Below are 16,920 nucleotides of genomic sequence, written 5' to 3'. Positions count from 1 at the left end.
GCTATGGGTCTTCTTGCGAGAAAGGTGTTTTTAGCGTTTTGCCTGGGGTTTTGCCTTTAGTAGGCGGCTAGTGCACAGTTCCAAGTGGGTCTTTTAGGTTGTTCTCAGAGTTTGAGCCTTACGGCATGCCAATGGCCATTTCGGAGTGCCCAGATGACGCCAGTGTGTTCTCTCCTACACCGAAGGCCACACCAGTAGTGGTTCAGTGCTTGTAGTCTGGTAAGGTCGTAGCCCAAACCACGCCAGAGGATGCACACGTCCTGGTGAGTTCTAATATCCAGCATGAGGGGTCTTCTCTGTTGTGGGGCTTCCTCTGGAGGACTTTTCTAAAGCCAAGTTCATCCTCTATTGAGGTTCGTGGCTATTCGTCTGAGCCGACAGAGCTAGACGTGACATGTTCCCAAGTTTCACCTTGGGTCAATCTCCTCCAGCTGGAGAGAATGGTGCTTTGCGTTGGAATCCTTTTGCCGGTGGATGATTTTCCTAGTACCGTCTTGGAGGAGGGTGAATCTTCGAACAGGGTGTGATGGATGGGTCTGGGGATGGGGGCTACTCCGAGGTAGTGCTTAGTGCGATGGGTTCGCTCCCGCTCTAGGGATCTCTTTTGGGGGTAATGAAAAAAGGTTTCAAGATCTTTTGACTGTCATTAAAGAGGGGCAGCATAGGGAGGATGAGGGTTCTATCTCAAAATCGAAGGGGTGGAGGGAGTGAAAAAATTTGGAGCGCTTTATTAACTTTGATGCTAGAGGCAATGGCTCAAGCCGGGGTAAGCACAGGGCTAGTTTGAGGGCTTAGGTTTCTTTGTGGGGTTAGGGTTTATTTAGTGGGTGCCTTGTTGTTTTTCCTTTGTTGGGTTTCTCTCTTCTTCTTCTTCTTCTTCTTCTTCTTTTTTTTTGTTTTTTGTCTTTTCTGGTGTTCCTTGTGTAAATAGGGGCGCCTAATGCTTTTCATTGATATTTTCTTAATTTGGCTATCCCAAAACGAGGAAAAACCTATGAATGCCTAGCAACTCAAAGATGTCAAAATTATTGGCTTGGATAAAGGTATGCTAGCTGGAATGCTGCTATTACTCTTCCATCCCTCCCCCTCTAAGTTTTGAGTAGGCGTTGATAAATCGATGGAAGGGACAAATTGCCATGGTTGGCTTGATGGTTTGTACACGGATGAGGTGTTCCTTGTATACATAGGGGCGTCTTACGATTTTTAATGATATTTTCTTAATTACCTATCAAAAAAAAACGTAGAAGTCAATTTAATTCCGACTCGCTTTTAAGGCAAACAAACTATTTTACCTTCCCCTCTTTAATAATCAATCCAAGACAACTAAAAATAGACATTTTTGGCTATTTACTGGCCACCAAATTCTCTCCACATTCCTAATTCTAGTATTATTTACACCACATTCCATTTTTTTTTTTTTTTATAAGTAATTGCAATTCAATTCATTGAAAGCGCAGAGAGGCACAACCTTTATACACGAGAAGTATACAAGAGAATCCCTAAATGGGACAAGAAGAAAATAAATTTAAAAATTCTACATAAGTAAAACCATTCAGACAATGATAGGACACTATCCAAAGATATAACATATTGAGCAAACGCTCCATATAAATTGCATCCACTTGATATCCTACAATCTTCAAATTATAAAGTATCTCACCAAAGTTCTAGTCTATTTTTTAAGCTTCTCTTGTTTTTAAACAACATTATATAATCAGAGAAGGACATGCACCCTGAGCCATTGTTTACTCACATCCCCTAGGAGAAAAATGGGAAACGGGGAAAAAAAACCTTCCATGAAAGGAAAAAAAAAAAAAAAAAACTAGGACAAAATCAAATGAGTGACTAAGAGACTCCAAAGCAATACAAACTGTGGCACATGTTTCTTCAACATCCAGTGTTACTATTTTTACAAATATGTACCTGTTTGTAGACTCTATTGAAGCTGCTACATGATCTCGAAGATGACGAAAACAGTGTAAACCTGTAAGTTCATCCCCATCCTAAAAAACATAAAGAAGATCGATAAGAAAGATAAAAATGGTTGTCCAACTGATTCTTGTCTCCTTTCTACAAATGTGAAGCGCAAAGGTATTTACTTTCAAGGATAATGAGTAAGTGATACTTAAAAGCAATTGGGGGAAAAATAATAAATACATAAGAGACACTAAAAGTGATTACAATAACTGAGGGTCAATTTAAATACAGCCATCTAAACTGGAAATGCAACAAGAGGAAAAAGAGATGTAACCTATTCTATATGTTTATATCTCTCTTGTTTCTTTCAAGTAGCAACTATTCACTATTCATTAGAACTAGGTAAAGAACAAGGAAAAATGAAAAATAAACAAATTGTACTCATAGATATCATAGTCAAAAGTCCAATCGTCCCTAACACAAAAAGCAGCCACTCTCCAAATATTCCTACAACACAGCAGCTTTTGTTATATAAGTAATCAAAATATCATTAAGAAGAGCAACAGACGCAACTCAGATACACGGGAAGTATACAAGAGGAATACTTAATTGGAAAGAAAAAGACGGTCAAAAGAATCATGAAAATAAAGCAAATAAGTGTAAAGCAACTGCCCGAAGGAAAAGAGTATTGAAGGACTTTAAATTCACCACCGCCCTCTCGCGGTCTTCCAAACTCCTATAATTTCTTTCCCTCCAAATACACTAAAAAAGACAGGACAGCACCAACTTTCACACTACAGCTATTTTAATTTGCCGTAGTAGCAATTAAAAAATTGTAGATTTTTCTATCTCTATTTGAACCCTACAGTCTTCCACCCCTAACAAGTCTAGGGCAAACACACTTCCTAAACTCTAGCCCATTCACTTGAACATGCTATAGACAGCTCCATACAACTCTGCATTACTATCCTCAATTACAGCCACATCTTGAACCATAAAAGAAAGAATGACATTGGAAATAATGATCTTGTGAATGATTTGAATGTTTAAAATTTATTAAATAGCAAATACAGTCCTTGGCAGTTGGAAAATGCATGGACTATGTTTCTACAGTTTCCAAATAGTCTACTACTAAACAATTGTTTCTATCAGAACACTATAGGAAATGATCGAATCCTATTCAGAATCAATTTTCAGCCCTACAATCATTCCCTTCTACGACATTCGTTTTATTTTATATGTATATATATATAGGGGAATCAGTAAGAGGAGTGCCTATAATTATGACAAGTGGCTTCTTAAAAATTTGACAAGTGTCCGTCAAGTTAACGGTGAGTTTAAAGCACTTAGTTTCACACTTTCACTCTAACACCGCTTCCCCTCACACTAAATGTCAGTTATAGACTGAACCTCAAACCGCCAAACGTCAGTTTTTTTTCTTTGGGAAATATCAAACGTCAGTTTTAGATTTGCGTTAAAGCCTTTAAGGCAGCCTGTTTCACACTTTCACGGGCACTCAAACATGGACCACACGGTCGCTATTTAAGTGAAACCATCGGTTCCCTTCTCTCCAATATCTCTTGCTTTCTCAAATAAATATATGGAGAAGTAATGGTTTGCGGTTAGTTACATTACCGGAGAATGGTGCTCAAAGCAAAGAGAGCAAAGTTTTTGTCATTGTTGGAACATTTTCGTTTGTAATACTGCTATAGCATTTGCTTTTGTAGTTTGGCTTTTAAGTTTGCAAGGCAGTGTTCAAGCACCGAATAAATAGAATTGTAAATAATATGTTTGTTTGTATTCATCTTCTGTGCTGTTTTCTAATTCGATTTTTGCATTGATAATTTATATATTATTTTTAATTTCTATTCAAAAAGTAGTTCCTTTTATGCTATATATAAGGATGGTCTAAAGAAAAAAATTCTATTTGACCGGACTTCTTGCTTTTTTTTTTTTGATAAGTATTTGACCGGACTTCTTCTTATACCTATAAATTTCATTGGAACTAGAAAAAGTATATAAAAATGATAGTTATTTTCTATTATATTAGTTGTTATCATTTTACATTTTTTTTTTACTTTATTTCTATGATTTTGTTCTTTCGTTTACATTTTTTCGTCCCAATTTCCTAATTTATAATTTTTTTTTTGTTCAAATTGCTTCTTCTTTTTTTCCTTTTCTACATTTTACATTGAATTCAAGGAAACCATGGTGAGAGAGAGTTTGCATTAATTGTTGCTTTTGTATGAGGTATGAAGATTTTTTAGTTTACGTTGTTCATTGAATTGTTTTTTTTTCCTGTGTAATGCACATTGTTAACGTGCTTAACTGATAGACAACATTGACTTTCAAGGTTTCAAAAGAATCGGAAAAGTATACAGAAAAGATAACTCTATCTATAATATTAGTATATTATAGTTTTCATTTTTTGTCTATATTTTCTATGGTTCTTTTCTTCTGTTTCCGCTTTTTGTCCTTATGTTTTTGATGTAATTCATATATTATTTTTCATTCAAATTGCTTATTTTACCGTTTGTAAATTTTACACTAAATTCAGGAAAATTGTGGTGAGAGAAAGTTTCCTATGGTTGTTTTGGGTACGAGGTATGATAATTTTTTAATTTACATTGTTTATTGAGTAGTTTTTTTACTTTATGTAATGCAAATTGTTTACGTGCTTACTTGATAGACAACATCAGCTTTCAAGGTTTCATTAGAACCAGAGAAATATACAGAAAATACATTTCTTTTTTATTGTATTAGTATTTTTCATTTTTTTTGTTTGTCTTTATTTCCTATGGTTATGTTCTTCTATTTACGTTTTTAACCTTATTTTCTCTTTTAATTTATGTATTATTTTTAATTCAACTTGCTTATTTTTCATTTTTTTTGTAAAATTTACATTGAATTTAGGGAAATGATGGGGATAGTTAAAAATAAACTGCATATATTATATTTTATTATTGTTTAAAAAGTAAAAATACATAGAGTATGACCTTAATTGGGATGGGGGTATGGAAGAACATCAGAAAAGGTTGGGTTTCATTCTCTCAATTCACTAGATTTGCCGTGGGGCATCGGCTCGAAGATCAGCTTTTGGCATGATTTGTGGTGTGAGAGGTGGATATCTTTGTTTCTTTCTTCTAAGTGTTGCACTCAGTCAAAGTGAGTAGAGATAGTGAAGACAAGTTGTGGTATGTCTCCTCCAAAAAAGGAGTGTTCAAAGTCAACTTCTTTTACTCCTTAGCTAGCTCCGATGGTAGCCGCTTTTCCTAGAAAAGTGTTTGGCACACTCAAGCTCCCTCAATGGCTACCTTCTTTGTGTGGACCATGGCTCTTGGCAAGATTCTTAACCTGGACAACCTTAGGAAACAGCATGTTATCGTGATAAACAGATGCTATATGTGTAAGAAGACTGGAGAGTCCATGGATCATCTCCTTTTCCACTGCGATGTAGCTTCTGTTTTGTGGAGTTCCCTCTTTAGTCTTTACGAAATGCCTTGGGTTATGCCCAGACGACTTATCGACTTGCTTGCGTGTTGGTGGTCCTTTGGAAAGCCAATGAGCGCTACGGTTTGGAAAATGGCGCCTATTTGCCTCTTTTAGTGCTTATGGAAGGAAAGAAACAATAGGAGCTTTGAGGACTTGGAAAGTACCTTGGAAGAGATTCTTTCCTCGTTCTACTATTCCTTGTATTTTTGAACTACGACTTATGTCCACCCTTTGTCTCTTTCTTTTCCTGACTTTCTCGCTTGCTTTTCTCTTTCTAGCTAGGTGTTTTCATTGTATACTCCCAGTGTACTAAAGGACGCCTTACGCTTTTTTAATAAGATTGGTTTCTTACTTATCAAAAAAAATAATAATAATAATTTGAGGTTTTACACTTTCAGAGTCTTAAGTCCTCTCAAAGTTATTTAGTTCCCAAAATCCTAAAGGCTTTGCGACGTTCATAAACCCAACCTAATAGACCTAGAAGATTTATTTCTATTGAAGTCATATTCGTCTGAAATTCTTATTTGGCACCATGCCAAACCTTTGGAAGTTCATCATGAAATTAATTATATCATCCCTTCAAAATAATTTAGTACATTAGAATTGAAATAGACACATCTAAAATCATTTAATGATTTCTTAGTCTCATACCAAAGATTTGGGAAAGAAGATATGTTATACGCAAATAATTTATCATGGTCTAATTTGTTTAACAATTTAGAAAAAGGTTGGTTATTATTAAGTAAATTATTTTTGTTATTTTTTTGTAAATTAAAATCTGAAAATAAAAATTAAAAAAAAAATTAAAAAACAATCTATGCATTGCACGGGTTACATGCTCGTTTTAATATCATTAATAAAGTGTAAAAGGGCGCAACCCTAGTCCACAGAGAGTATACAAGAGAACCCCTAATAGGAAGAAAGAGAAGAACATAAATTCAAAATATACGAAAAAGTAGAAACAATCAAGCTATGATGTGCCGCTATCCAGATAAGTAACATGTTAAACATAAGCTTCCTCAATTCTATCACCGATGTCTCTACGTCTTCAATATCAGGAGAACCTAAAACCTCATGGACTCACTCACTTAAAACATTACAACATCCTCAGCAATGAGGATCATAAGAAAGCAACCAGCATGGGTTAAACTACATGCATGAGTTACAAATGGACCAACCTGTCCAATTCAATTAAGTAAAATGTCTAATTCTTGGATCTTCTGAAGTAGAAGCAAACCCTAGTTTGTTTTTTAATATTAGTTGGGACTCCCACCAGTTGGCATGAAAAAATAAAAGTACAAAACAGATCATAACTAGATGAAGGAAAAATTTTGATAAACCAAGGAATATCAAAAAGAAGAAAGAGAACTAAAACTTTAACCTCGAGAGTAGGCTTGAAAAGAAGTTATTTGAAAAGAACATTACATACGGAAAAAGAATAACAACAAATAAAAGGATTCCATGAATTTGAAAGCATACCAGCAAATGCTGCAAATCATCAGTGATGTCCAAAGCTCCGGCACAATCTGCAGATGCAACAAGCTGTACGATAGAAAAATGTATCACTTAATAGCATATTTACAAGCATCAACAGAGCTACTACCTATGATTCAAACAAAAAGATCTTTAACAGATTCCTCAAGTTGATAATCTTAAGCAAAAGGTAGAGGATGATCAAGCCATGACTGAGTAATTTCATAACCAGAGTGTTATAAAAGGATATTTGTAGAATAAATGAATTACTCATAGTCAAAACTCCATAGTAAGTACAGGAGGTGAAATTCTAAGGAAAGAGGATTATGAATGGAGATAAATATCTGTAGAACATGTGAACGAAACACAGAACTGGTTGACATATAGTATGAGAAGGGTGAGTACCAATTTAAGAGCGGAGAGAGCCTGGTTGACGTATAATATGAGCCTCAGTTTTTGCTGAAGAGCCAACAAGTTGGTCCTCGTGGCATTCAAGTCCTGAATCAGTCTGGCGGAGTCCACCAAATCCACATCCAAGAGCCTTATCGTCTCCTTCAACTCTCGAATGCGACTACACCCCTCCACGATCTTAACATTCAAGTCCTGCAGCTGCCCCTGGGCCTCGAAGAAGGAGTTGGAGCGCAGAGAGATCTCTTTCACCAGGTGCAGCTCCACCACGTCCAGGTACTGCGACAGCTTCTCCTGCAGCACCAGGTTCTCCGTCACGTTCGAGAACGGGCACGCCGCACGGAACGTGGCCCCGTCTTCCAGCGCGAAATCCTCCTTGAAGTAGAGCGCCGGCACTTCTCGCAGGCACGCCACCAGCGCTTCGCCTTGGCCGCCGATGTTCTCCAAATCCACATTCTCTTTGCTCGCGTGCTTCCGGATGTCCTCGAATCGGTGATAGGGCTCCGAAATAGAGGCCAAATAGCTCTGGAAATCGGATCGGGAAACTTCGCAGGAGGAGGTCAAAGATACGAACTCAGGAGGGGCGACAGTGGAGGAGGAGGAGGAGGAGGACCACCACCAATCGGATTTGGCCACGTGGGGGTTGTTGAGGATGGATGACAAGCTCTGGCTACTGGAGGAGTAGGATAGCATTTTACCAGGAAGCAAGGGAGATTCTTCGATTGGCGGGGACCTTCCCGATTGGGAAGGCTGCGAATCCATATTCAAGATCTTAGAAGCATTTAGAGTTTGAGCTTCAAACTTCAAAAGATAATTCGATAAACCCTAGCATGAGATAGAGAGATGGAGAGACAAGTTTCAAGAAATGCGATCTTGGACGTTACGCCATTGGATCTGCCCGAATAAGGAAAGATCGTGCGAGAATTTGGGGCCTTCTTGGTCTTGGGGATGTCAGAAATGGGAGAGCGAGGAGAGAAACGAAAATGGCGACTGATATGTAACCGGGCCGGACCTACTCTTCTGTTTGCACTCAGTTGGATTAAAATTTGATTATGGTATTAAGTTATTTTTTCCAGTTTGGATGGGTTAATTTTTCTCGTTTGGTTGTACAACAAACGGATTTTCTCTTAACTAGTTTTTTTTTTCTTTTCTTGGGAAGTAAAATAAAAAATAAAAAAATTAGAGTTGGGTACCGAACAAGAAGCACCAAACTACAAGAAAAAAAACATAAATTAAAAGGGAATGAATCAAATGAATGACGCGATCCTGTTAATTTTTGACACAAACACTAAGAAACGATACTGCCAATAAAGGCGATAAAAGATGGCATGGATAGGAGCGTGACCGTCACAAGACCCTTCAACCCTACCTAAACCCCAAGTACTAGAGAATCAGATAAGGACATGACCCTCGTAATACCTTTCAACCCTACCCAAACACCTGAAGGGGTACAACAACAGCAAGCACACTGAAATAAAAAGAAAGTCATAAATTTAAGAACAACAAAAAGCCGAGAAAAAACAAAAGCAACACAGCAAGACCAGCATGGGAGTGGTGGCCACGCTCCGGCACAAAGAGTCCAGAAGTGGGAAAACCACTTGAAGAGACTGGCAATTGTGGGTGAAGACAGTGGAGGAGAGACAACAAGAGGTGTCAAGCAAAGAGGGAGGATGTCCACGAGTCGATGCGTGTGGAACACGCACCACCTAGTGAGATTTACTTGCGAGAGCATATGGTGAACGCGTCAACGTGTGTTGGCCATACAAAGAAGGGACTGGCAGTGGATGGAAACGAAGAGGTCAAGGAGCAAGGCGGAATGGTGTGTGTAAGAGTGGGGCTTCTTGAAGTTGACAAATCTGTGTTTGAAAAACCCAAATTCAAAAACTTCAGAAAGAGGGCGGAGCCGAGGATGGGAGCGGCTAGAGGAGGTGGAATATGAACAGTTAGAGGTGGAGGAGCGGCTTGCAGAGCTGAAGAATAAAGATAAGTTGACAAAGGCAATGAATAAGGTCTCAAAAGAGGTGGATAGGATCTCCAATAAGGCAATTTGAGTCTTAGAAGAAGTAAGAATGGGAGGGGAAGGGGGAAGAGGACGAGTGACTCCTCGTAAGTAGCCATGGGTTTTTTGGTTTAATATTAGGAGAGAGAATTGAACGTTTTAGTGGGAATATGTATTTCTTTGTAGTGGAAGTTGAAAGTTTTTACTTTAAAAAAAAATAAATCACAAAAATGTTCATTTTTTTTTTTGTCTTTACTTTTTTATTAGTAAGGTGTGCATTCTCTATGCCTACGCTAAACCACAATTCAAAAAACTTACAAAAACTCTTTTCCTCTAACTTGAGCTTACTAAAAAACTCTTTTTTTTTTCTTTTTTTTTTTTTGTCTTTTGATCCCATTTAATGTCTCTAAATCTAAAGAAGTGCGCTGGTTTAGTTTGTCCATGTAACACCCAGAGAATTTAATGCCTTAATTAATTTCTAGAACTGAATGATAAGTATTATCATTGGACTTTTATAATTGTTTTTGAAATTAAGAAGTTTTCTAATCTAAATTTTAAGGTGTTTTGACTTTTAACCTTAAAACTTGAATCGGATGAAAACTGAGTCAAACAGATTGAGATTAAATCAAATAAAAGCCCACCGTGCTTATCTTGAGATCCTCTACCAAGTCATAGAATCTCAGAGAAATCAACTTTTAATAAAAATGTTTTTTTGGACAAATGAGTTACTATTCATCCGCCCAAACGACACATTTTGACTATCACTTTATTTCTAAATTTGGAGTTGACAAATTTATATATATATATATATATATATATATATATATATAGATGGACCCAATTTCGTAAATAAATGATTGTTATTTAAGTTCAGTGAAGTCATAATTCAATTCAAAGAATTCTTGATTTTTGCCCAAAAATTGATGTTTTAAATTATCCAATTGTCTACGAAAGATTAAATATGTCTAAAAACCATCCCTATGGCCGGCCACCTTAGCCTTGTGATGCTTGGAATCTAGCTCGTCAATAGTCATCAAATCATGGTGATAAATGGAGAAAAAAATGATCATGACGTTTTTTAACTTAAAGAAAGACTTGGTAAAGACATATCAACTAAGTAAAAGCCATATTTACCATCCTACCACCATGCATGGCTGGGCACCCTTGATGTTGCTTGGCTTAGGTTTTCTATAAATAAGACCTTATGGCATTTGGTTTTCATTTGTATTTTCTAGAACTCCTTACTTCCTTTTGGTTTTCTCTTGATTTTCTCCGCCTACACTACACGGCCAAGGTGTGCTTTTGGTGTTCATTTTCTTTCTTTCCCAAGCCTATCACATGGCCACCTAGAGAGAAATTTGAAGTTTGTCTTCCAAAGCTTTCTTGGTAAGTGTCTATGCATGGAATTGTCTTTAGAATATACTCAAAAAAGCAATTGAATAACTTCTACCGCATCAAGTCTAAAAACTCTAAAGATAAGGGTTTGAATGTGAGCTTTTGAGAAAATGTTTTGCGATACACTTGGCATTCTCTCTTTGCTATTTTGATTGTGTTCATTGTTCATAATAAGTTGTCAATGAACCAAAAAGCTTAAATTATTGATAAGATAAGACAAATGAGACAAATATTATTGCTTGTTATATATTGTCTTTACTTTATCATCTTTACTTTTATCTATCTTTACAATGTGTCCTCACTTTAAGATTCATGTTTAAACAATATGTCACACGGCTACGGCTTGCTTCGGTGTTTATGTAACGCCCTCGAGGGTTAACAAACCTGTAGTAAACTCAGAGCACCTCCCAGACTCATTTACCACGTAAACAAGCCCCAAGGAATCTAACTAACAAAACACAACGGAATAATTTTCAACTTAAAGTAAGATAGCATAACCAAACAAATCCATAAAACATCAAACATCCAGAGCAAAAAATGTCTCCCAAGTAATTAACTTAAGCCAAAGCAATGCAATCTCAAAATATCCTCAAAGCATCAAAACTAAAAGAAAACTCCAAACACAAATAGGGTCTCAAAAGAACATCAAACATCACGATTGAGTCTTAATAACAAAAATAAGGTAAATAATATCAATCATCTCACGAAGCATTTCCTCATCACTATCCCACATAATCTGCAACCACTCTGCATCTAGAACCTCAAAGATGATCCTAACCAAATCCTTCACAAGTACAAATCGTCTCCAGGGCATCACCACCTAGTTGCTGACTAACTGTGAAACACAAATGTTGTCCATGAGTGGAAAGAAAGATCAAGTGTAAGTCCACCACTTAATGAGGTAAAACCACATGAAAGGCAGTTATATAATTTGTGAACTCATAGTTTTGCAAAAAGGTTTGCCGCATTAAAATATAATATCGTGTTACGTAGATGATATCAGTAAGAGAATATGCGATGCATTATATATATACCAAGAAGAGGGAGAAACATCATTTTTCTTCTTCTGTAAATGAAGAAACCTTCTATTGTAGTAGAACCAACAAGAGAGTTTCTTCTTTCATTAACAGTCAACGGTCTTTCTATTCTATTAGAAAGATTTAGATCATCAAAAATTGTTTTAATAGATCCATCTAAATATTGTTGGATATAATCAAGATTAGTTGCATCATTTACTATTTTAGCAGGCTTGGATACGTTTTCTCAAAGCCATTCATTAGGGAGGTCAATTTCACTCTATCGCATCATTTTAGGAGTACGTGTGTTAGCATCTTGAGTAGAACTTTGGATTAACAAAGTAGAGTTACCAAAATTTTTAACAACTTGGGGAATTAGGTTGGTTTTTAATAATTTGTAATAAATGCGGTAAATGATAATAAGAGGTCTACTACCTTCTTCCATGTCATAACCCGTAGTTAAAACATTTAAAGTCAAGGCTTTAGTAATGTTAATATCATTCAGAGCAAGGGTTAAGTTCGAGAAAGTATCAAAATGGATTGGTCTATTAAACAGAAAAGATTGTATCATACCATGAATACTAGTCTAGAAATTAACAAATCTAGCATCACGGAGACAAAGCAAAATAGAAGCATTAATACCCAGCCTGGTTAGTGGTCTGACAACAACTTGGACAGATCCAAGATGCAAAAACTTAAAGCCATTAGTGGAGAGTTTAGGGATATTTGAATTTATCAAAATTAAAAGAATTATCATCTTCAACAAAGAAATGTTCTATATTAACAACATTGAGTGCCATTGGTTTTTATTATTGGCTAAATTATGTCGACGAAAAGGTTACCATATTGGGACACAAATTACTCAGAAGACTTTCAGAATAATCTTGCAAGAATATTATTCAAGAGAAGAAATAGCCGAATTAGAAGAAATATTGCAAGAATATTAATCAAGAAAGGAAATGGCTGAACAAGGAAAGTATCTAAGAATATTAATCAAGAAAGGAAGGTGCATTGATTTGGAAAATATTCTAAAGATCTTTTTTGTTCTGAAAATACGGATTTCCCTACTGCATGTCTGGACAGCCTCCAGCAGTGTCCGGACACAAGTTACAAAAAGTCTGTGTCCCCTACATGTCTGGACAACCCAGTGGACACAACTCACAGTAAGGTCCAGTCCCCTACATGTCCAGACAGCCCAACAGGCGCAAATTCCAGAAAGTCCCTTTCTACAAGATGTTCGGACCCAAAAGTGAAGAACTGCAAACATAGAATATTTTCCATGCAGATGTCCAGACACTAGGGTTGCCTATCCGGACACGCTTCAGAAAAATATTCACTTACTAATAGATGTCCGAACATGCGTTGACCTGTCTGGACACCACCGCTTAGAAATCTATTCCTAGTTTGTTTTAGGATTTTCATAGCCTATTTAAAGGGGCTTCTAGGTAGTGTTTCATGAAGAATTCATGTAGAGAATTCCAGTGTGCTAAGAGAAGGTTTATTAGGCAAAAATGTTCATATGTATATCTCTTAGAATTTTTGTTTGTATTTGTTATAACCGTTCAACCGTTGAGTCTAACTGGGAGGAGCTCCAGTTAAGGGATCAATAGAAGAACTCTCCAGATAGGTCTGAGAGAGAGGCAGATAAGTATGTGTTTGTTAGAATTCAAGAAAGTGACCACTGCAAAGAGTTGTGAGTACAAACTTCTTGTAATTAGCTTTTTCTTCTGATAATTGATTTCTTGGGTTTGGTTGCCCTTTGAGTGATTTTTCTCTTTGCTGCAAAGAGTTTCAACTTTATAACAAAATATTTGTGTTAATTCTTTTTACTGCTTTACATATTTGGTTAGCTGTTTGGTTGAGGTTACATAGGAATCTATATTTATTTTCAATTGGTATCATAGCAGGTTCACTCCATTTGGATCAATTGGTATCAGAGCAGGTTCAATTGATCCTAGACTCCTCTTATTATGTCTCTTCCTCTAAATTATGTTCCTTTCTTTGATGGATCCAATTATGGCTATTGGAATGCACGCATGAGATTTTTTCTAAAATTAATAGACGCTTGGCAAATTGTTGAAACTGGATGGACTTCACCAGAGACAACAATTGCTTATTGGACTATGGAAATTATTGGACTTCTAATTAACAAAGTAAGTGTGTGTGAACAATGTGCAACAAAATATTAAATGCGAAAATTAAAGGAGACAAATATTTTGTTGACGAAGTGGAAACTCAATTAAGAGAAAAACCACTCTGGGGCAGCCAAACCGAGAATATCCACTATTCAGAAGACAAAGCTAGTTACAAAGTAGTAGCACTCACATACCCCTGATGCAGTAGTCGTACCTTTCACTTTAACGTGTAGCCTAACACGAACGCCTCCCAACCAAGTCTCCTACCTGAAGGGGTCTTCAATGGAATCCTTTACCTTAGGGCCAACCCCTAAGATTGACTTCATAGCTGATCAAATCACACACTGGCAAAGCTAGAGAGCTAGCAGATCTTCAATATCTCCCTAAACACCCTCTCTAAGCTATAAGGAATTCAACACCGAATTCTGTGTTGAATGCATGCCTAGAGCCTCTTATTTATAGGCTTTAGAAGGCCTAAATTGAGTCAAAAATGGAGTTTGAGGCATGCGCGTCCGGACGGGCAACTTTTTCCTTGTTCGAAAAGTAATTTTGGAATTTTCGCAGGGCCGTCTGGATGCCAGATGTTTCCGTCCGGACGGGGGTCTTCCGGAGGCTTTTATTGGCCGTCTAGATAGTCAATTTACAGAAAATTTCATTAGCTTTCCAACGACGCCAATTTCGTCCCAATCTAATAATTGAGTAAAAAGTTATGATCAAAATACCGGAGAGCGTCCAGACGGCTTGACCGAGCATCTAGATGGTCAACTGCAACCACCTTTTCAAAATAGCACTAAAAGCTTCCATAACAAGGCCGTGTCCGTACGGTGTTACCCTATCGTCCGGACGGTTGCACTTTGACTGCATGTAATTACCATAATAAGGCTGTGGAGCGTCCGGACCCTGAAGGCTGATGTCCGAACGGTTGAACTGGTGCACGCAATTTCCATATATGAAGCTTGATTGTCCGGACCATGAAGGCTGACGTCCAGACGGTTGAACTTTGTATGCACGACTTGCCTTCTAGGATCACACATCGTCCGAACGGTTGCAGCCGTCTTCCCATAACTATGTCTTGAGGCAGAACCTCTAATGCTTGTCAAACACTGAATGGCGTCCGGATGGTATAACCACGTCGTCCGGACGGATGCACTAGAGCGCTGGATTCTTCTCGAACTCTGAAGGGCGTCCGGACGATTTTCCATTACCTCCGGACGGATGCAATCTTGAACTGTTCGAAGCTTCTATACACTGATGGGTGTCCGGACGGAAAGATCTCGTCGTCCGGATGGATGTTGCTGACTGATGAGCGTCCGGACGGAATACCACGTCGTCCAGACGGCTGACAGGGCACCGAAATAAACTTCCTTGAAAACTTCATAGAATCTTCTTGAAGAATGTAGCTGAAGAGTAGACTCTGGATTAAGCAGCATCCCTGTGAAAACAGTAACATTACATAGAAGTGATTTTGTCCAACAGAATGCAGCCAACACAAAAACTAACAAACTCCCCATTTGGCTATTCTGGGACAAAAATCACAAATACAATCCCGGTCAAATAAAAAATTACTCCCCTTTTTGTCACAAAGGGACAAAGGGTAAAACAGAGTAATGAGAAAAACCACACAACAATTACTCCCCCTAAGTGTCTCAGAAGGACAAGGGTAAACAGAGCAATAATATCCACAGACAAAAAAAGTTCTAAAATCCAAAACAATAGGGAAATAGAGAAGAGTCTGCAAGTGGCCCAAAAGAGAGGAACAAAAATCCTCCAAGTACCAAATCCTACTTCAGCTTCTAGCTCCGGAAGCCGGGAACCATATACTGAAAAACCTTCAATCTCTTGATTTTGCAAAGCCTGAAACTAATTATCCATAGATTGACATCCTTTAAGCAACTGGTCTACAAGATAAATGAGGAGATTCACCACTGAACCTTTAACTGATGCAGATCTGAGGGAATGCTACGGAAGGCTCTGCATGAGCTCGGGGAAAAAACTCATCTTAAATCCTGAGACCCTTGGAAATTTTGACCCCATGACCTCAAAAAAATTAATTTTCCAAAGGACGCATCTGTTAAACACTGTGCTAGGAGTCGCTGGATGTCATATTCCTGAACCAAAACCAACCAGAAATATCTCCAAAAATACCATTAGATCCTGTTAGTTCCAAAAATACTGTGGTATTTAAGACGGCTGTCAAATGGATGCCAAAGAAAAATATAAGCAATGCAACTATTCATAAGGCATTAATATATTAAGATCAGCCCAGCACACAGCCATAAAAGGATTTTCGTGCACAAAATCTCAAGAAAATATCCCAATCAACAAATATTCCAGTATTCTAAAAGCACAAGAACTTAAAAGAATAACAGAAGACACACTGAAGATCATGGAATGAGAAAAGATGTGCAAAGAATGCCAAAATCTCGGGAGAAATCCACGAGAAAAACACACAACATGCCATGATAAATCAATGAAAATGCAAAGATGTGTGTATGGCAGAGAAAGAGACGCAAGTCTTAAACCTGTAGAGATCCCGTTCGGACATGTCACTTAACCATCCGAACGGCTATTGCTAGAACAGCGTACGGCAAGACTGCGCTCGTCCGGATGTAAGAATAGATCCATCCGGACGCTTCACACTGAAAATCTGAAGCTGGAGAAAAATTTGCAGAAAAATATTTTTCCCTAAAGTTAGCTTCAGAACACGCATGTATAATCAACTAATAAAATAGTCAAATAGCATTGCAAAAATATGCAAAGATATAAATGAGAGTAAATTATTCAATAAGCACAAATTTCCCTGCAGATAGAAATTTTAAATAGATTACTCAACTCATGCAATGCGTGTGTGTGTGTGAAGACTTTTCCCATAAGGTATGACTTTAACTGATATGACAAAAAGCAACTAGATTTTCTAGACAAGAGAGAAAATCAATGAAAGATCAGTCAAAAGTCAAGTCTTATCTTACTAGGGTCTAACCACCCTCATCTGATATACTCCTCCTAAGATGCAGCAACTAAATGTTTTACTTGTACCATGAAGAACAAGGTAAAATTTTACTTGCACCATGAAGGGCAAGGCATA

General features: G+C 37.4%; 1 protein-coding gene across 4 annotated transcripts in view; it reads right to left on the bottom strand.

Annotated features, from left to right (window-relative positions):
- LOC133869629 (vacuolar protein sorting-associated protein 54, chloroplastic) overlaps positions 1–8,326 on the bottom strand; it is a 60,621-nt gene extending 52,295 nt beyond the window's left edge. For 2 of the 4 annotated variants that reach the window (XM_062306677.1, XM_062306678.1), the window contains exons 1-3: positions 7,288–8,326; positions 6,889–6,951; positions 1,924–2,003 (exon numbers count right to left, since the gene is read on the bottom strand). In XM_062306677.1, the coding sequence (XP_062162661.1) occupies positions 1,924–2,003; positions 6,889–6,951; positions 7,288–8,052 (908 nt within the window). In that variant the 5' untranslated portion in view covers positions 8,053–8,326. The remainder of the gene's footprint in view (positions 1–1,923; positions 2,004–6,888; positions 6,952–7,287) is intronic. The other 2 variants (XM_062306675.1, XM_062306676.1) reach the window with 1 other exon arrangement.
- Positions 8,327–16,920: the final 8,594 nt, after the last annotated feature.

Source organism: Alnus glutinosa, chromosome 5 (assembly GCF_958979055.1).
Source record: "Alnus glutinosa chromosome 5, dhAlnGlut1.1, whole genome shotgun sequence".
Classification (NCBI taxonomy): Eukaryota; Viridiplantae; Streptophyta; class Magnoliopsida; order Fagales; family Betulaceae; genus Alnus; species Alnus glutinosa.
This window is presented reverse-complemented; position numbering and strand designations above follow the sequence as displayed.